Source organism: Dreissena polymorpha, chromosome 15 (assembly GCF_020536995.1).
Source record: "Dreissena polymorpha isolate Duluth1 chromosome 15, UMN_Dpol_1.0, whole genome shotgun sequence".
Lineage (NCBI taxonomy): Eukaryota > Metazoa > Mollusca > Bivalvia > Myida > Dreissenidae > Dreissena > Dreissena polymorpha.
The window spans coordinates 62268312-62289878 of NC_068369.1; the positions used below are offsets into that span (position 1 = coordinate 62268312).

General features: G+C 37.5%; 1 protein-coding gene across 1 annotated transcript in view; it reads right to left on the bottom strand.

Moving 5' to 3' along the window:
• LOC127860407 (uncharacterized) overlaps positions 1-21567 on the bottom strand; it is a 97260-nt gene that overhangs the window by 33678 nt on the left and 42015 nt on the right. Inside the window, exons 14-17 of the mRNA XM_052398467.1 lie at positions 19174-19369; positions 12840-13011; positions 8742-8944; positions 8369-8490 (exon numbers count right to left, since the gene is read on the bottom strand). Coding sequence (XP_052254427.1) covers positions 8369-8490; positions 8742-8944; positions 12840-13011; positions 19174-19369 — 693 coding nt within the window. The remainder of the gene's footprint in view (positions 1-8368; positions 8491-8741; positions 8945-12839; positions 13012-19173; positions 19370-21567) is intronic.

A 21567-nucleotide genomic window follows, 5' to 3' on the forward strand; every position in this document is an offset into this window, starting at 1 on the left:
GTCAATGACCGGTAACTGTAGCCAGGTGAACGGACCAGTCATAATATGACCAGTGACGTTACCAGTTAAATACCGAAAAATGGTGGAATCCATATGGTCTGATATCAATGTCAAGCACTGCTCGGAAAAGAAGATCGAGCCAAAACTCCAATCCGATGGCGATGAGACATCACTTATTCTGACCGGTGATCAGTGATCGGTGATATGACCGATGAATGGTGACCTATGTCCGGTGATCGGGACCGGTATAATATAACTGCGTCAGAATGGAAATATCTGGTGCAGAAGAATGACAATCCACGAAGTCATCTGATAATGTTAACCGGAAAACAACGGTAGATTATCAGTATTAATAGGCATAAGTGTCCTTGTAGTCGTAGTGGAGAAAAGAACAGCTTATCCCGAAGCCTGAAAGTTAAACGAACTAGTGTTTGTATACAACTACGGCTCGGTGACTGCAACATGTGTGGATGCCATAAGAAAAACCATCACATGTGGAATGGAGACATGATATTCCTGAAGGAATAAAATGGAGAACGTCGATATGACCAATAGGTTCATTAACGCCTACGTGAGAAGTGGCGACAAACATATAACTGCGATGCCGAAATATTGTTCGGCTACGCTGGAAATATTGTCTTCTACAATATTGTCTCCGTGAGCATTGACGTGATGGCTTACGAGCGTATCAACGCCGAGAACTGCTCAATGAAGGAGAGGTATGTTCGATAACTATCCTGTTGTGCTCAATGAAGTCCCCTGATGTCTACGTGAAGGTTGACGACGTCCTCGTTTCCTGCGATGTCGAGATCTGAATCGGCTGCGCTGTCGAGATGTGGATCGGCTGCGATGAGACCGAGATCTGCTAGAATACCGTCTCCGTGAGTGACGACGTGATCGCTTACGAGAGCCGCGACGATGAGAACTGCTCGACGAAGAAGAGCGTGTCCGATGTCTACTCCTTGATGAAGACGATGTATTCGACGACGAATAGGAGAATAATTCAATGATGAAGACCGAGTTCTTCTTCTTGACCGGTGACTGGTGTTATCGGTGGCAGGCCTAACTGATGACTGTTGACCGGTGATCAATGACAGGACCGGTGACTGGACCGGACCGGTGACATGACCGGACTGGTGACATGACCCGTAACTGGAACGGTGATCAATGACCGGAAAGGACCGGTGACATGACCGGACCGGTGATCAATGACCGGACCAGTGACATGATCGGTGATCAATGACCGGACCGGACAGGTGACATGACCGGTGACCAGACCGGACCGGTGATCAATGACCGGACCGGTGACATGACCGGTGACCGGACCGGCCGGTCAGACGACGATCAAAGGTCCGTGATCAACGTCCCCGGTGACGTACCGGTCATATCATGACCAGTGTTGTCACCGGATAATGACCGTATGGCGGATGCCAAATGGTCCGGCATTGGTCGATGTCCTTGACCAATGCCATCGGGCAAAGACCGGCTGACGGGTGTCGCCATATGGTCTGATGTTGACCGACTGTCTAAGAGACTTAGCATAGTACGGTCGCGATCATGCCCGATACCCAGTGACTGATACTGCAACTATCATCCATGATCTGCGAAGTCACCGGGTATTTATCCACTCTTGTTTCTGTGACCATCATGAAGTCGAATATATGAAAAACAAGAGCAAAGCATATTCAACCATAAACTGGTCACAGACCAGATTATCATACGGCACATAAAATCATTATTTGACCATAATGAAAATTATAATAATACTGCCGTAGATCATAAATTAACCAAAAGTTTAATTCAAAACAGATGAAAAATAATGACGATCAATTAGATTGTCAAACGGAACGTTAAAATCATTATTGCACACAATGGCAAATGATAAACAATCTGTCATTAGAAGAACACGCTTTGCACGATCTCGTAACACATTAGAAGAACATGCTTTGCACGTTCTAGCAATGTTTTAGAAGAGCACGTTTTGCACGTGGTCGTTCGCGCCTGAAAACACCCAGCATGGTAGAAATAAACCGTTGTTCGATAAAAACAAGCATGGCTTACCTTTTACAAATGAAACAAAATCCATTAAATCCACACAAATTAATCCGAATGAGAAATAAAAAGATAAATAACACAATTTATCTATTCAAAACCCCAATCAACCAAGTGAAATAAATCGAAAAACAATATTTTAATTCAGAGCCGTAAAAGACACGTATACACCTGGTTGATCCGGAAAGAATATTGAGGGTTGGTTACCGATTTTTGGCTAGGTTGCATTGCACTATGTTTAACCTGGCCTGTATTACGGCATTGAGGTGGCGGATTCCCAGTTAAAATTCCGGATGAGTTATTTTCCCTTGGAAAGTATAAGCATACGATAACAGGTCAGTATTTATGACATTAAAATGGCCATCAAAAGGCCTGTAAAGCCAATTGATCTATATTTTATTTACTTAGAAATGAAAGTAAACCTTTACAATTGATATCAAGCCACATGCATTTGTGGCAAGTTATTTTAAAATTGCAAGATGAACAGTCTAGACAAGATTGGACTGATAGATACACACATACACTACACCACCAAGACAATCTATCAAGCTTAATGAAAGCAGGCACAACAAGACCCGTGTTTGTGATACACAATGCCCACTCCTGCGCTTTGAAGCGGCACAGCAGAGAAAATTGTTAAGTCCAAGGTCCACAATTTGAAACTCAGACTCCATTTGTAAGTCATGTAGGTAGACTCAAATACCAAAATTCAGCTATATATCTAAAAGTGTTTTGTAAAAAAACCTGCAGAAAGAAACAGTTATTTGCAGACAAAATTTCTAAGTCCAAGGCCCATAACTTTCCCCAAAATTAATGGACCGAAACAAAACGTACACTTCCTCTGTAAGTCATGTAGGTAGACTCACATTCCAAATATGAGCTTAATATCTAATAGCATTGCGTAAAAAATCCTCTGAAAAATGGTATGCTGGACGGACGGTCAGACTGCTAAATGCCACCCTACAGGAGGCAAAAAAAAAAAGGTTTCTAAATAATGAAAGCTTCCATCTTTCTAAGTTACACCTTGAATTCAAGATGTGCCCCAAACAAAAATTTCAGCATGATCAGTGAAATAATGGACACATAAGAACTGTATGGATCCTTTGCACAGAACTTCCAATGAATAAGATGATTTCAGATCTACCTTCCTAATTAATTTGAAAGATGGTACTTTTTATGATTTTCATAACTCTTAACAAATGTAAGCACGAGTTATGCTTTTGTAAATCTCACAACTCATCAAATAAATTGGCCTTCCTTTTACAAACAATGGTTACAAGTTTACATGCCTCCAAACAAGTATTGGTCTCCAGAGGGACAGGCAGACACCCATAATGATTCAAGTATATTAAAGAAAAAATGCTCCAAATATATGTCCATTATAGCATATTGGAGGGTAAAATGTTAAAGCGACATAAATATTCAAAATCTACGAATATTTCATAAAAGGTGTATTAAAATAAAGTTAACCCATAAAATATCAGTATACCTTAAGCAATAGCCAAAATGTCAACGCTACATGCAGTATGGTTATAAAGATTGAACGAGATACAAAATGCTCTTTTTTATTTTTTGTGTCACTGTATATTCCATGCGAGTTTCCCACCACGATATCCATCCATTTACAAGCAAACTTGAGATTGACTTCGGGCAGCGTTGAAAGCATAAAGTAGTTCTCATGAGCTTCCCGAAGCAAATCTTGCATTCATTACCTTTTAACAGCTGATTTTTTTTTTATGCAATGCCAATGGTTCATATCTTGATGACATAAAAAGTGTCCAATTCATTTAATGACCTTATCTTAACAATGAATTTGGTACTTAAAAACAACAACAGTGAAATATTTATTATGTTTTAACATTTTTTATATATAACTACTTCGTCTACTGAATGTAATAACTAGGGTAACTGACATTTTATAAATTGTTCAGGAATGCATATTTTTCGACATTTTCCAAAATACAGTAAGAGCACTTACGTGATTTTTGGCATTCAAAATATTTCAGTGTTGAAATTATGGTTACTGCTCCTTTCTTAATTTTTTATTGTTTTAAAACAGACATATCAATGTGGAGTTTTGTTTTGTTTTTCATCTGTTATTATAATACTAATCAGAAAATTTGAATAAGAAAAAATGTTTATTATTTTAACAAAACAGCTTCTCCTATAAAATTTAACAAAATGTCAGTTACGCAACTTTTTACATTAAAAAAATTAAATGTGTTCTTAATGTCAATTTCGAAAATTTGGTAAAAACATTATTTTTACCAAAAAGGTTGACTTAAAATTTTAACAGTTGATGTATGTCACCTATATAAACACAAAAATGGAAAAAAGTAAATATTTATAAAAATGTCAGTTACATGACTTATTACATTCAGTAGACGACTTGGCATAAAATTTGGAAATCTTCATTAGCCATGTTTTTTAAATCATTTTAGTAACTGGCTGTTCTTTTCAAATATGTATACAAAAGAAACACAACAAGGGTTTAGCAGTACATTCATATACAAAGGCTGTCCCCCACCCCCCAAAAAAAACAGCTGCGTTTTTAAAACACAATTCCTGCTACTGCGCTTTGTAGTCCCAAAGTAGCTATTTAATTAAAACAAGTCCCATAAGATAGCCAACAAGAGCTGTGTTTGTGAAACACAATGCCCCCTACTGCGCCGCTTTGAAGCCATATATTTGACCTTTAACCATGAAGAATGACCTTGACCTTTCACCACTGAAACTGTGTAGTTCCATGAGATGCACATGCATGCCAAATATCAAGTTTCTATCTTCAATATTGCAAAAGTTATGACCAACCTTAAAGTTTTGGGACAGAATGACAGACAGACAGGCCAAAAACAATAAACCCCCGGTCATTCGATCCGGGGGCATAAAAATCAATTGACCAAAGTGAAGCTCACATTTCATCTGTAAGACATGTAAGTAGACTCAAATAACAAAAATCTGTACAATTTCTGAAAGCTTAAATTTGCCTAAAAAACCACCAGAAGAAGGTTATAAAACAGATAATTTGTAAGTCCAAGGCCGATAACTTTGCCAAAAATCAATGGACCGGAAGAAATTTCACACTCCATATGTATGTCATATAGGTTGACTCACATACCAAAAATCAGCTCAATATCTGAAAGCTTTGCATAAACAAGAAATGTGTTTGTCAGAAACACTATGTCCCCTTCTGCGCCGCTTTTTTTTTTTTTTTTTTTTTTGACCTTTGACCTTGAAGGATGACCTTGACTTTTCACCACTCAAAATGTGCGGCTCCATGAGATACACATTCAATCCAAATATCAAGTTGCTATCTTCAATATTGCAAAAGTATTCATAAAATTAGCGATTTTGGCCACATATATTTGACCTCTCACCTTGAAGGATGACCTTGACCTTGACCTTACACCACTCAAAATGTGCAGCTCCATGAGATACATATGCATGCCAAATATCAAGTTGCTATCTTCAATATTGCAAAAGTTATTGCAAATGTTAAAGTTGGCGCAAACCAACCAACTAACAGACCAACAGACAGGGCAAAAACAATATGTCCCCCACTATAGTGGGTGGGGGACATAAAAACATCCGCGAAACAGTTATCATAGAGAAATTTCTAAGTCCAAGGACCATAACTTCGCCAAAAATCAATGGACTGGAACAAATTTCACACTTCATATGTAGGTCATATAGGTAGACTCACATACCAAAATCAGCTCAATATGTGAAAGCGTTGCATAAAAAACATCCCAAAACGGTTTTCATAGAGAAAATTTCTAAGTCCAAAGCACATAACTTTGCAAAAAATCACTGGACCGGAACAAATTTCACATTTTTTCTGTAGTTTATGTATGAAGACTTGCATTCTAAAAATCAGCTTAATATCTAAAAGCATTGCATAGTCCGAAAAACGGAAAAATATTACTTCCCTTGTCAAAAATGACCTGTACCTGCCAAATGATATATACAAATTATCTCCCTTTAAAGCTTATTACTTCCCTTTAGATCAGTCAAAAGCCTGTATCTTTGTCAAAAATCAAAGGAATGAAACAAATTTTACACATCACTTGTAGGTCTTGAAAGTTGACTCACATACCCAAAATTAGCTCAATATCTAAAAGCGTTGCATAAACCCCCCCCCCCCCCCCCCCCCCCCCCCCCCCCGGAAAACAGAATGTCAGACGGACAGGGGACAGACGGACAGACAGTGCGACTGCTATATGCCACCCTATACCCGGGGGCATAAAATTCAGCTCATTATCTGAAAGCGTTGCGTAAAAAACTTACGAAAACAATTATTATAGAGCAAATTTCTAGGTCCAAGGCCCATAACTTTGCCAAAAATCAATGGACCACACATGCGGCCATGTTTATCAAGCAGCCTAGACCATTTTCGAACTCATTCAAGTTTCCTGAAGATTGGACAATAAATAAGACTTGAAGAGTGTTAACAAGTTTTACTATAGCCATATAAGTAAAATGCCCCGCCCCCTGGCGACCATGTTTCTTAACAAACCAAAACCATTTTCAAACCAGTCAAAGATATTATTCAAACTAATCTTTTGACTAAGTTTCATGAGGATGGGAAAATAAACATGGCCTCTAGAGTGTTAACAAGGTTTTACTATAGCCATATAAGGAAAAATGCCCTGCCCCCTGGAGGCCATGTTTTTCAAGCAACCAGGACCATTTTTCAATCTGCCAAGATGTCATTGGGACAAATCTTCTGACAAAGTTTCATGATGATCGGACAATAAATGTGGCCTCTAGAGTTTTAACACAGTTTTACTATAGCCATATAAGAAAAAATGACTGGCCCCCTGGCAGCCATGTTTTATAACCAACAGGAACCATTTTCAATCTCGTCTAAGATATCATTGGAATGAATCTTATGACCAAGTTTCATAAAGATCAGAAATAAATGTGGCCTCTAGTGTTAACAAGAAATTACTATAGCCATATATAACAATATAAGGAAAGATGCCCTGCCCTCTGGCAGCCATGCTTTTCAACCAATCGGAACCATTTTCGATATCGTCAAAGGTATCATGGGGACAAATCTTCTGACCAAGTTTTATGATGATTGGACAACAAATGTGGCCTCTTGAGTGTTAACAAGGCAAATGTTGACGCTGCACATCACACAACGCACAACGGACAAAAGGCGATCACAAAAGCTCACCATGAGCACATTGTGCTCAGGTGAGCTAACAAAAAACAAGAGCTGTCTCCATCGGAAGACATAGGTCCCCAAAAATGCTTTTTCAAAACCTAAACGCAAATTTCAAAACCTAAACGCGGACCCTAAGTTCAAGGTCAAGGTTTTTGTGCCTATGGAAAGGCCTTGTCCATATCCACTTGCATACCAAATATGAAGGTTACATCTAAAGCAACATAGAAGTTATGAGCATTTTTCGAAACCTAAACGCAGAAATGTGACAGACGGACAGACAGACAGATGGACAGTGCGATCACTATATGCTCTCCTTCGGGGGCATAAAAACAAGAGCTGTGATTGTGAAACACAACGCCCCCTACTGCGCTTTGAAGCCGCACGGCAGCTATTTTAGAAACAAGGTTATATTTTGAATGTTAAGGTCACAGTGATATAACCATATTTGATGGTAGATCTCAATGAGATGCATGCACATGTGAAGTTCAAAGAATATAGAACCAAGAGTTTTCATTTTATGAGCAAGGTTAAAGTTTTGGGACAGACACACACATACAATGACAGACAAACAGACAGATCGGCCAAATAAAAATACCCCTTATCATTCGATCAAGGGGCATAAAAATAATTCCCTTGTCAAAAATGACCTGTACCTGCCAAATGATATAAACAAATTATCTCAACTCACTTTTAAGCTTATTAATTCCCTTTGTATCTTTGTCAAAAATCAACGGACCATTTTACACTTCATCTGTAGGTCATGTAGGCAGACTCACATACCAAACATCAGCTCAATATCTAAAAGCGTTGCGTAAAAACCTCCAGAAAACAGAATGCCAGATGGACAGACAGTGCGACTGCTAAATGCCACCCTACAGGGCGCATAAAAAAGCTTCTATGCACAAACAGAGCATTTAAAAATCACCAATTTTCTGTTAAGCATAATATTTTAATGTGCAATAATTAGAGCATATTCTCAGAGTAGCTTAACAGAATGGATTGAATGGTTTTGTACGTAAAATTGAATAACACAAATAATTTTGGAACTCACAAAATTTCACAAAACAATTCTTGTTTAACATAATTACTAATTACGAGTTAAAGAAACCACTATTGTGACATACAGATAATTAGTGTGCATACCTCTCTTGGCACATTCTCAACTGGGTAAAACCCTATGTCCCAGTGAAGTCCTTTCTCTGGCACAAAATCTGGATCTGGGTGCGGCCAAATCATGTCTTTCATCTTTCCAGCAATAAGTTCTTCTTCAAAACAAAAAATGAACATTCTGTAAACATAATTGAAGAACAAAATAGATTGTTTACGTAAACATAGTTACTTCTCTTTGCATAAAACATCAGTAGATTCCTTTCTATGCCTTTCAAATGTAACACCATTTAAGAAGCATTTACAAATATAATGTAAATAATGTGTACATGTATATATGTGTATATATAATATATATAAGTTCCGCTTAGCTAAGTAAACCATAACTCCTGTTACATATTTTCCTCACCCATATGTTTCTCGTCTTCTAGCAACATTTCCACTCCAAAGACCGATCCTGTTTTGTCCTCAATACCAAAAATGATATGTCCTCCCTCGTGATTGGCGAAGGCGGACATGTACTTTCCTATGTAGTCTTTGATTCTCTCCTTTAGCCTGGCAGAGGCTGACACGTACTTTCCAATTTCTTTCTTTCTCTTGCCCTGGTCATTACTACAAAAAGCAAAAGCAATAGCAAATGTGCTCACCTTTTTGTAAGAAAAACTAAGTTATAAACTTATTACAGATCTATGCTATGGGAGAGGGAGGGTAACACAATGAAAGATATCAAAATTATTTGTCACATATTTTAACCAATAAAGGGGAGAAGAGCTTATGTCCACCTGAAATGCATCATATTCCTGTGTCCACTACTCTCTCCTTGCTATGCATTATATTCCTGTGCCAAATACTGAATTCTAAAGTCTTCATATTACATGTATACTTCCTGTTTATATGTAAGCTTGAGTACTGTTTCCAGCTTCAAGACAATTCATGGGCCTTGTGTCTTGGTCAATTTGGCTGATTATCGAACTTGGCCTAGATCTTATGACCTAACACATTTTCATGAAGTGTGGCGAAGATCCTATGACATTTTCTCGAGCTATTGAGCGGAAACGAGAAATAAGTGTCTGGGTCAATAAGGCTGATTATAAAACTTTACCTGGATGTTATTGCCTTTCACATTTTCAAGGTTAGTGTTAAAGTCAGGTATATTTATTAAGTCAGGCTGCTTACAGATTACTAGGTATATGTTCGAGTCAGGTACATTTATCAAGTCAGGCTACTTGGAGATTACAAGGTTAGTGTTCAGGTCAGGTACATTAAGTCAGGCTACTTATAGATGGCAAGGTAAGTGTTGAAGTCAGGTACATTTATGAAGCAAGGCAAAGGAAAACCAGAATCACAAGCCTTGGTGTCTTCATATGAAAAATTGTTTTGTTTTTTGTTTTGGCTCAATAACTCGAGCAAATGTCATAGGACCTTTGCCACATCATCTGTATGATTAAATAAATTTATTTAAACTGTCATAAAATTCAAGTTCAATATTTTGACACCAGAATTGTCAATTTCACAATAGTTAAAAGAAATATGCCACGTGTAGTCAAGATTATCTGCAGTATTTTGTTATTCTTAAATCCAGCGCGATATGCGACAATCAAATCTTGATTGTTGCATGTCAACTTTAAATGTCGAATGTCATATCGTGCGTCGCTAAATGTCGTGCCTCGACCATGAAGGTCGACACACGACAATCTACGTTGCACTATCCGGATTCCGTATTTAACACGTGTTAAAATTATTGATAGTAAAAATTTAAAATGTCAGAATATTGTATGTAAATATCACTTTTAACGTAATTATTTGGACTTACGCTATCGGCTACATATTTGTGGTATCTTTATGTACATGTATAAATCCGTCAGTAATGAAAATCGCGTTGATAAATTGCTGAAATGATGAACACATATTAGTGCCACGTGTTTACAAGACAATTCATGGGCCTTGTGTCTTGGTCAATTTGGCTGATTATCGAACTTGGCCTAGATCTTATGACCTAACACATTTTCATGAAGTGTGGCGAAGATCCTATGACATTTTCTCGAGCTATTGAGCGGAAACGAGAAATAAGTGTCTGGGTCAATAAGGCTGATTATAAAACTTTACCTGGATGTTATTGCCTTTCACATTTTCATGAAGTATTGTTAAGATACAATGACAATTGCTGGAGTTATTGAGCGAAATTGAGAAAAAACACAATTTTTCGTTGATTCAAGAGTTGTAATTCAGGAGTGTCTGGGTCAATTTGGCCACTTATTGACCTTGACCTAGATGTTATTGTCTTACACATTTTCATGAAGTGTGGCAAAGGTCCTATGACATTTGCTCGAGTTATTGAGCCAAAACAAAAAACAAAACAATTTTACATATGAAGACACCAAGGCTTGTGATTCTGGTTTTCCTTTGCCTTGCTTCATAAATGTACCTGACTTCAACACTTACCTTGCCATCTATAAGTAGCCTGACTTAATGTACCTGACCTGAACACTAACCTTGTAATCTCCAAGTAGCCTGACTTGATAAATGTACCTGACTCGAACATATACCTAGTAATCTGTAAGCAGCCTGACTTAATAAATATACCTGACTTTAACACTAACCTTGAAATCTCTAAGTAGCCTGACTGGATAAATGTACCTGGCTCGAACACTATCTTCAAAATCTCGAAGTAGCCTAGCTTAATAAACAAGAAAAGGTACAGTTAATGGACAATTTTAAAGGGCCATAACTCTGTGAAAAATCATCCGACCAGAACCCGCTGATAATATGCACATCTCCTCTTAATAGTGAAGCTTCCCATAAAGTTTCATTGAATTCCGGTCATTAGTTGCTGAGAAATAGCCCGGACAAAATTGTGCATGGACGGAAAGACGAAGCGGCAACTATATGCTCCCCCGAATTTTTTTGGGGGGAGCCTAATTAAACTGAATTGAACACTTACCTAGTAATCTCTAAGTATCCTGAATTAACAAGCAAATTCGTTGAATTGATATCCCCCGCCAATATGCCTCTCGACACAAAAGTGTTATATTTGACACTCAAAAGCAATTTTTCAAGATACAAAGGGCCATAACTCTGTTATAAACAGATAGTGTACAATGCCATTGGGCGTGCATCATCCTCTTATCCATATATATACTCTTACCAAGTTTCAATGAAATCCCCCAAAGCACTTCCAAGTTATGGCTCCGGACGAAGGGACGGAAAGACGGACGGACAACGCAAAAACAATATCCCTCAGCCTATGGCAAGGGATAATAAATGAAACTGTACTGAACACTTAAGTATTAATTTCCAAAGTAGTCTTGCTTAATAAATGAACCTGCATTGAAAACTAACCTCGTAATCTCTAAGAATGCTAGTACTGCTAGTAGCCTGACTTAACCTTAACACTTACCTAGTAATCCGTAAGCAGCCTGACTAAATAAATATACCTGACTTGAACACTAACCTTGTAATCTCTAAGTAGCCTGACTTGTTAATGTACCTGACTCAAACACTTACCTAGTAATCTATAAGCAGCCTGACTTAATAAATATTCCCTTACTTGAACGCTAACCTTGTAATCTCTAAGTAGCCTGACTTGTTAATGTACCTGACTCGAACACTTACCTAGTAATCTGTAAATAGCCTGACTTAATAAATATACCTGACTTGAACACTAAGCTTGTAATCTCTAAGTAGCCTGACTTCATAAATGTACCTGACTCGAACACTAACTTCGAAATCTCGAAGTAGCCTTGCTTAATAAATTAAACTGAATTGAACACTTACCTAGTAATCTTTAAGTAGCCCGAATTAATAAATGAAACTGTACTGAGCACATACCTAGTAATTTCCAAAGTAGTCTCGCTAAATAAATGAACCTGCATTGAAAACTAACCTTGTCATCTCTAAGAATGCTTGTAGAAGCTTACTTGTTTAAAAAAGTTGCAAGATGTTGGAAATGTTGAATACTCACCTAGTTATCTCTAAGAATGCTAGTAGGAGCTTACTTGTTGAAGGTTGCATTAAGCTGTTTGAACTGTTGAATACTCACCTAGTTATCTCTAAGAATGAGTGTAGGAGCTTACTTGTTGAAGGTCGCATTAAGCTGTTTGAACTGTTGAATACTCACCTAGTTATCTCTAAGAATGCGTGTAGGAGCTTACTTGTTGAAGGTCGCATTAAGCTGTTTGAACTGTTGAATACTCACCTAGTTATCTCTAAGAATGCGTGTAGGAGCTTACTTGTTGAAGGTCGCATTAAGCTGTTTTAACTGTTGAATACTCACCTAGTTATCTCTAAGAATGCGTGTAGGAGCTTACTTGTTGAAGGTCGCATTAAGCTGTTTGAACTGTTGAATACTCACCTAGTTATCTCTAAGAATGCGTGTAGGAGCTTACTTGTTGAAGGTCGCATTAAGCTGTTAGAACTGTTGAATACTCACCTAGTTATCTCTAAGAATGCTAGTAGGAGCTTACTTGTTGAAGGTTGCATTAAGCTGTTTGAACTGTCAAATACTCACTCATTGAGCAGTTTGAACTGGATCTGTGTTGTCTCCTTCATCAGGTCCTTGTCCGATTTCTCAAACACATACTTCTTTGGTATGAGAGGTAAGTCCTTGAGCACACCCGGGTCTCCACGCTCAGCCAGGAGTTGCCTCAAGGAATATTGTTTCACATTTTGGACCCCTGTCTCTGCAGCCAGAGTCATTTCAGACTAAATGGTTGAATATAATTAGCTATCATTTAATTAATCCCAATATCACTCAAAATGCTCAATTAAGGTTCTTTAATCTGCCATTTGGCAAAAAATAAAGAAGACAATTTACAATTAGCTCTAGCTTCCATGTCAATGCACTTTGCCAGTGTTCAGATGTATATGTATATTATGCCAAGAATAAATATGTTTGTACAGAAGAAAATGGTTGCTTCCAGTGTTGTAACGTTGAGAAAGGTATACAATTAAAATGTTTAATTGGTGCAAGTAATTATGAATATATCAATGATATAACATAATGTTATTAATACGTTGACGTTATATTAGACTTGTTATTGACCTGAAGACAGCATTTAATCAAAAGGCCAATTGCTGAAGGCTTAAACCAATGTCAAAAACCAAACAACAAGGCTTATTTGATTTAATCAAGTAATGCAATTTTTTTAATTTACTATAATATTTTTCATCATATTTAAGTGTAAATAGCCTACAACAATTATTGATATATATAATTTAACATATTTTTCAATAGTTTTAAGTAGGGATGCAAGAGGTTACAAAAATCAGTAACCGGTTAACCTTTTGCCGTAACCGGTTATTAACCGGTTAACCGAAACACGTTAGGTAGTTTCAATGTTAGAGTACATAAAAATGTCATACTGCTCGAACCGCTCTATAGAAACGAAAGCAATTTCTAATTTGAGTTGCTTGCGTCATTATTTTATTTTTGATTGGGCCGCTTATATTACGTTTGCGTCATATCGCTCACACAATTGCTAAGTCAATATTTCTGGCATTGTCGTGAACACATGCTTCAACACGTCCCTTCAGACCAAACTCATCCACACAATCCTTAAGGCGAATAGCAAGGTTTTCGCCGGTGTGTCGCTCTGGCAAGGCGCGGATCATAAGTATGCGCTACTCCATTGACCAGTCATCTTTGATGTAGTGTACGGTTACTGTGAGGTATGCTTCTGTGGCATTGGATGTCCAGGAGTCAGTTGTGAGGGCGACTGACGTGCTTCCCTGAAGACTGGACAGCAGAGACTTCTTTGCGTCATCATACTGCTGGTCAATGCGCGCCCTGACGGTTGTTCTAGAAGGCACCTCGTACTGCGGATTCAGAAGTTGCATCAGATGACGAAAACTCTCGTGTTCCACGATTTTCATGGTCACGTATGCCTGGACCACGAAATTTGCAAGGGCCTGATTGATCGCCTCGCTCGAAGCAAGACGGGGGCCATAAACCTGGTGTAATGTCTGTTGCTTTGCCACATCCGGACTGGCCTTGTTGTTATCAACGGACGGTTGCTTAAATTTTATATGATTTCGAAGATTTGAGGTGCCGCCATGCAGTTGAATTGTTGCACTGCATAACAGACAAGATGCAGTGCTCTTGTCTGCCGATTTTCTGAAGTGTTTCCATACCTCGGACGGTAATGGTGGCATCGTTGGTGACGTAAAGTACAATAATGGTAATACTTTCTCAGAAACAAATACGACGTTTACTCGACAAGATTTTAACTACGAATGCATTCCTAATAAAATTGTTACTTGTTAAACACGGTATTTTCGCGAGCAATCAGTGTTGGATTTTGGTTAACAAAACATCAAAAAGCCGTGCATTGTCTAAACTGTTTTTTTTATCGCGAGTTCGATAAACGTGTCAATTACGTCTTCGCTAATAGCCCCCACTCCCCGCAGTTCGCTAGTTAAATTTTCGCGAGTCAAACAAAACAATGGTGCAAATTATCAAAACTAACGCCTATTTGTTATCATAAAGGTATTGATTTATTGCTTTATTGCTGTGTTTGTTGACACGTTATTTATTACCGTCGACTGTGCGGCATGTTGTTTTAACTAGTCGCCAGCGCAATTTGGCAGTATGTCACGCGAAAAAAGTAAAAATGTAAAAGTTATTCGATGAAAAAAAACACAATCAATTTGTTTCCCAGGTTAACCTTTTGACGAAAATGTAACCGGTTAACTGGTCGTTCGGTAGGTTAACCGGTTAACCTCTTGCATCCCTAATTTTAAGCTTAAATTTCACGCAATCTGATGCATATGATCTTATCATTCTTGAAAAGCAGACAATTTACTAAAGCTATATAATAAATACTATATGAAATGAAAGGCTAAAATAGATTCTCTAATTGCTCTTGCTTTCATTTTATTCAATTTTCAGATGCTGATCCATCTTTTCTTGTCTACGTGAAGACACAGTGTATATGCATATCGGTGGCCTCTCTGTCAAAATGCTGCCTCTCTGTTCATTCTCGGCTGCCTCTCTGTTATATACAAGAAAACGGATGATCGGCATTCACAAAACAGGTAAGAAAATATAAAATCAAAACCCTTAAACACATTTGTGCATAAAAAGAGAAGATCCATGAGTTGAAGCATATATCCAGCTAGATGTTCACAGTATTCCGCAGGTTCAAACACTTATCACAACCTTTATCGAAGATGGAATGATGAGGAGGTTGGTGGAACAATCGTGCATACATGCCACTTTGATGACTTTTTAACATAGCTTTCCCCTAATATGTCAAATATCTAGTGTAATTGATATCATCTTTATGATCAAATCCTTACGTTCAATTTACGCTATATAGTAATTTTCATCACTTTTACTTAAAAAATGCCTTCTTTCGCTTTCGTTGTGGCACGGGAAGCCTCTCGATCGGCTCACTTTTCTGGCACGGGTAGCATATCAAGTCGTCGATTGACACTGGCATGGGAACACTCGTCATTACATTTTAGGCCTAATAGCCGTTCCTCGCAACAATGGGAATGGTGTATTTTAAGCGTCGCAATGATAAAATGATCATCTGTATGATTAAATAAATTTATTTAAACTGTCATAAAATTCAAGTTCAATATTTTGACACCAGAATTGTCAATTTCACAATAGTTAAAAGAAATATGCCACGTGTAGTCAAGATTATCTGCAGTATTTTGTTATTCTTAAATCCAGCGCGATATGCGACAATCAAATCTTGATTGTTGCATGTCAACTTTAAATGTCGAATGTCATATCGTGCGTCGCTAAATGTCGTGCCTCGACCATGAAGGTCGACACACGACAATCTACGTTGCACTATCCGGATTCCGTATTTAACACGTGTTAAAATTATTGATAGTAAAAATTTAAAATGTCAGAATATTGTATGTAAATATCACTTTTAACGTAATTATTTGGACTTACGCTATCGGCTACATATTTGTGGTATCTTTATGTACATGTATAAATCCGTCAGTAATGAAAATCGCGTTGATAAATTGCTGAAATGATGAACACATATTAGTGCCACGTGTTTACAGTACATAATGCAAAAACCAAAGATTCGTTAAAATGCCACCAGTTCATGTATTTTCTCGTGCAAGTCAAGTAACTTGTCGCCGGCTAGCCTCAGATTTTCAAAAGGGCCCATTTTAAAACGTCCTTTTAAAACGGCTTTGTACAAGTGGATGAACCAGTCAATAAATATCATGACGTCCCTGTCCATTGACTTGGACTAGTTGCTTCCTGGTTCACTGAGCCCTGGTATCAACGTTTATTCATTTTATATCAATGTTATCTTTCAATTTTCGCCAATAGCCAAAAGCACAAAATTGTGTTCATAAATATTCAAAAATGAAATATTTACAGCTAAAAAAGGGCACAATACAAGATTCAATTTTGTTAAAGTCCAGCCTATAATAAGTCATATCCACTCGAGAAGAGAACTTTGATATATCAAGCTGTTTAGTTTGATCTAATTTGCAATACTTGTTCAAATATTGACGTATATTAACAAGAAATGTAATGGAGAGGGTTCCCATGCCAGTGTCAATCGACGACTAGATAGGCTACCCGTGCCAGAAAAGTGAGCCGATCGAAAGGATTCCTGTGCCACAACGAAAGCGAAAGTAGGCATTTATTTAAGTAAAATGGATGAAAATTACTATATAGCGTACATTGACCATAAGGATTTGATCATAAAGATGCTATCAATGACACTAGATAGTTTACATATTAGGGAAAAGCTATGATAAAAAGTCATCAAAGTGGCATGTATTCACGATTGTTCCACCAAACTCGTCACCATTCCATCTTCGATAGAGGTTGTGGTATGTGTTTGGACCTGCGGAATACTGTGAAAATCTAGCTGGATATATGCTTCAACTTCTGGACCTCCTCTTTTTATGCACAAATGTGTTTACGGGTTTCAATTTTATATTTTCTTACCTGTTTAGTGAATGCCGATCATTCATTTTCTTGTATATAACAGAGAGGCAGCCGAGAATGAACAGAGTGGCAGCATTTTGACAGAGAGGCCACCGATATGCATCTACCCCGTGGAAGATGGTCTCTGAGAGTTGGCAGTTTAAGGATAAATTCAACAACTTCATTTCAGCAAAAACATTGACAGACAGTTAATTAGATGAAAGTAAATATGCCATATTTTGTTTTCTAAGTTGTTATTGTAAGGATTTTACCAGTCCTATTTCCTTGCAAATAACATAAATACAACAACAAGAGGGCCATGATGGCCCTGAATTGCTCACCTGACTAACCAAATACAATCTCAACCCAGATTTCATCAAGATAAACATTCTGACCAAATTTCATACAGATTAGATGAAAACTGTGACCTCTATTGTCTACAACCGGTTTTTCTATTATTTGACCTAGTGATCTAGTTTTTGACCCCAGGTGACCCAAATACAACCCAACCCAGATTTCATCAAGATAAACATTCTGATAAAATTTTATAAAGATTTGATGAAAACTGTGACCTCTATTGTCTACACAAGGTTTTTCTATTATTTGACCTAGTGACCTAGTTTTTGACCCCAGATGACCCAAATACAATCCCAACCCAGATTTCATCAAGATAAACATTCTGACCAAATTTCATAAAGATTGGATGAAAACTGTGGCCTCTATTATCTATACAAGGTTTTTCTACTACTTGACCTAGTGACCTAGTTTTTGACCTAGTGACGTAGTTTTGACCCCAGATGACCCAAATACAATCCCAACCCAGATTTCATCAAGATAAACATTCTGACCGAATTTCATAAAGATTGAATGAAAACTGTGACCTCTACTGTCTACACAAAAAAATTGTTGACGGTTTTTCTATTATTTGACCTAGTGACCTAGTTTTTGACCTCAGATGACCCAAATACAATCCCAACCCAGATTTCATCAAGATAAACATTCTGACCTAATTTCATAAAGATTGGATGAAAACTGCGACCTCTATTGTCTACACAAGGTTTTTCTATTATTTGACCTAGTTTTTTACCTAGTGACCTTGTTTTTGACCCCAGATGACCCAAATACAATCCCAACCGAGATTTTATCAAGATAAACATTCTGACCAAATTTCATAAAGATTGGATGAAAACTGTGACCTCTACTGTCTACACAAGGTTTTTCTATTATTTGACCTAGTTTTTGACCTAGTGACCTAGTTTTTGACCCCAGATGATCCAAATACAATCCAAACCCAGATTTCATCAAGATAAACATTCTGACCAAATTTCATAAAGATTGGATGAAAACTGTGACCTCTACTGTCTACACAAGGTTTTTCTATTATTTAACCTAGTTTTTGACCTAGTGACCTAGTTTTTGACCCAAGATGACCCAAATACAATCCCAACCCAGATTTCATTAAGATAAACATTCTGACCAAATTTCATAAAGATTGGATGAAAACTGCGACCTCTATTGTCTACACGAGGTTTTTCTATTATTTGACCTATTATGTGACCTAGTTTTTGACCAAGTGACCTAGTGTTTGACCCCAGATGACCCAAATACAATCCCAACCCAGATTTCATCAAGATAAACATTCTGACCAAATTTCATAAAGATTGGATGAAAACTGTGACCTCTACTGTCTACACAAACAAATTGTTGACGGACGCACACACGCACGCACACACATACGGACGCCGGACATCACAAGGTCACATAAGCTCACCATGTCACTTCGTGACAGGTGAGCTAAAAATTGGCAAATGCCAAACATTTTTTTTATTTTGTCAATTTATTGAACTGTGTATAAGTCTCTTTAAGCCAGTACATGTAGTATGCAATGGTATTTCTGGGTAACAGACAGCAACTACAAACCCCTAGGTACCTCTGGGCAGAAAACAATTGTATTTCTGGATGCAGAGATGTTCAGCAGGCTCCACAATCAGGCAGAGATCACAGTCAGCCTGGTTTCCCACAAGTTTATAGTAATTGCAGATGTCGTCGCAGAACAGCATCTTATCTATCTTAGACTCCATGCCCTGCCACCATGTGTCAAGGTTCTTGAACTCCACTGGGTGATTCTAAGGACACAGGAGTGTACAATTAACTCACATCCTGCTTCCTTTGACCCTTGATTTTTTAAAACCTTTTTTTCATTTATTCCCAATTTGCTCAAACCTTGTTGAACTAACTTGTGAATCACTAAAACCAAACTTCAGTTAAATTTGGCTGCATTTAAAACTCAGTTTTACTTTCATCTGGCTTCATTTCTCCTTGTATCACTTTGTATTGGTTTGACTACCATCAACGTGAATTTGTAATCCACTTAAACCATGCTCCATTGAAACTATAATTTTTTTAACTTAAAATATTATTTATTAATGTACTTAAATCCAGCTAAGCAACCACCTCCAAAGATGTAGATGTCAGATATATATCTCTCAGTCAAGTTTATCATTTCTGTTTTTGTGAAAATGATGTTAAGAGTTAATTAATATATAATTATATATTTATTAATTCTAATAAATAATACTCTTTACATGGGGTTATCTTGATAAAGATTTAATAAACAAGCAAATTCATTCTCCTCATCATATCTATACACCCATATAATTTCATGTTGAAATCTTGCATATTATCTGAGTTTTAGCCCTGAAAAGTTACATCATACAAAAACAACAAAGGGCAATAAATCTTATTTAAGAAAGTGTAGGGTTATGGTTCTTAAGCATGGCACTTCTCCTCATTGATTTGATTTTCAATACACTCATGAAGTTTCATGTTGAAATCTTGTATGGTACTTGAGATATAGACCTTAAAAGTAATATCATACAACAACAGGGCCTGAAAGGCCCAAAGTCGCTCACCTGAGAGGAAAGGAACTGACCTGTTCTGTGCAGCACAAGATGTCATTAGAACAAAATGTTCTTACCAACTTTCATATCTAGTGAACACCCTGGCAGCCACATTTTTCAACAGACAACGACCATTTTCATACACATCCAAGATATCATTTAAACAAATATTCTGACAAAGTTTCATGAAGATTCATGAATTCATATAAGGAAAAATGCCCCGCCCCCTGGTGGCCATGTTTTTCAAGCAACTGGAACCATTTTCGAACTTGTCCAAGATATCATTGGGACAAATCTTCTGACAAAGTTTCATGATGATTGGACAATAAATATGGGTTCTAGAGTGTTAACAAGGTTTTACTATAGCTATATAAGGAAAAATGCCACGCCCCCTTGGTGGCCATGTTTTTCCACCAACCGGAACCTTTTTCAAACTCATCCAAGATATAATTGGTACAAATCTTGTGACCAAGTTTCATGATGATTGGACAATAAATGTGGTTTCTAGAGTGTTAATAAGGTTTTACTAAAGCAATATACATGTATAGCCATATTAGGAAAATGCCCCTTCCCCTGGTGGCCATGTTTTTAAAGCAACCAAAACCATTTTCAAACTAATCCAAGATATCATTGGGGAAAATCTTCTGACCAAGTTTCATGAAGATCGGAAAATTAATGTGGCCTCTAAAGACTGTTAACAAGGTTTTACTATAGCAATATAGGGAAAAATGCCCCGCCCCCTGGCGGCCATGTTTTTCAACCAACCTGCATCATTTTTGAACTTGTCCAAGATATTATTGGGATGAATCTTCTGACCAATTTTTATGAAGATCAGACAATAAATGTGGCCTCTAGAGTGTTAACAAGATTTTGCTTAAGCCATATATAGCCATATAAGGAAAAATGCCCCGCCCCCTGATGGCCATGTTTTTCAAGCAAACATAACCATTTTCAAACTCATCCAAGATATCATTAACACCAATCTTCTGACCAAATTTCATGAAGATTGGACAATAAATGTGGTCTCTAGTGTGTTATCAAGGTTTTACTAAAGCCATATAAAGCCATATAAGGAAAAATGCCCCGCCCCCTTGTGGCCATGTTTTAAAAGCAACCAAAACCATTTTCGAACTCATCCAAGATATCATTGGGACAAATCTTCTGACCAAGTTTCATGAAGATCGGAAAATAAATGTGGCCTCTATAGTGTTAACAAGGTTTTACTATAGCCATATAAGGAAAAATGCCCCGCCCCCTGGCGACCATGTTTTTCAACCAACCGGCATCATTTTTGATCTCGTCCAAAATATTATTGGGATGAATCCTCTGACCAAGTTTCATGAAGATCAGACAATAAATGTGGTCTCTAGAGTGTTAACAAGATTTTACTATAGCCATATAAGGAAAAATGCCCCGCCCCCTGG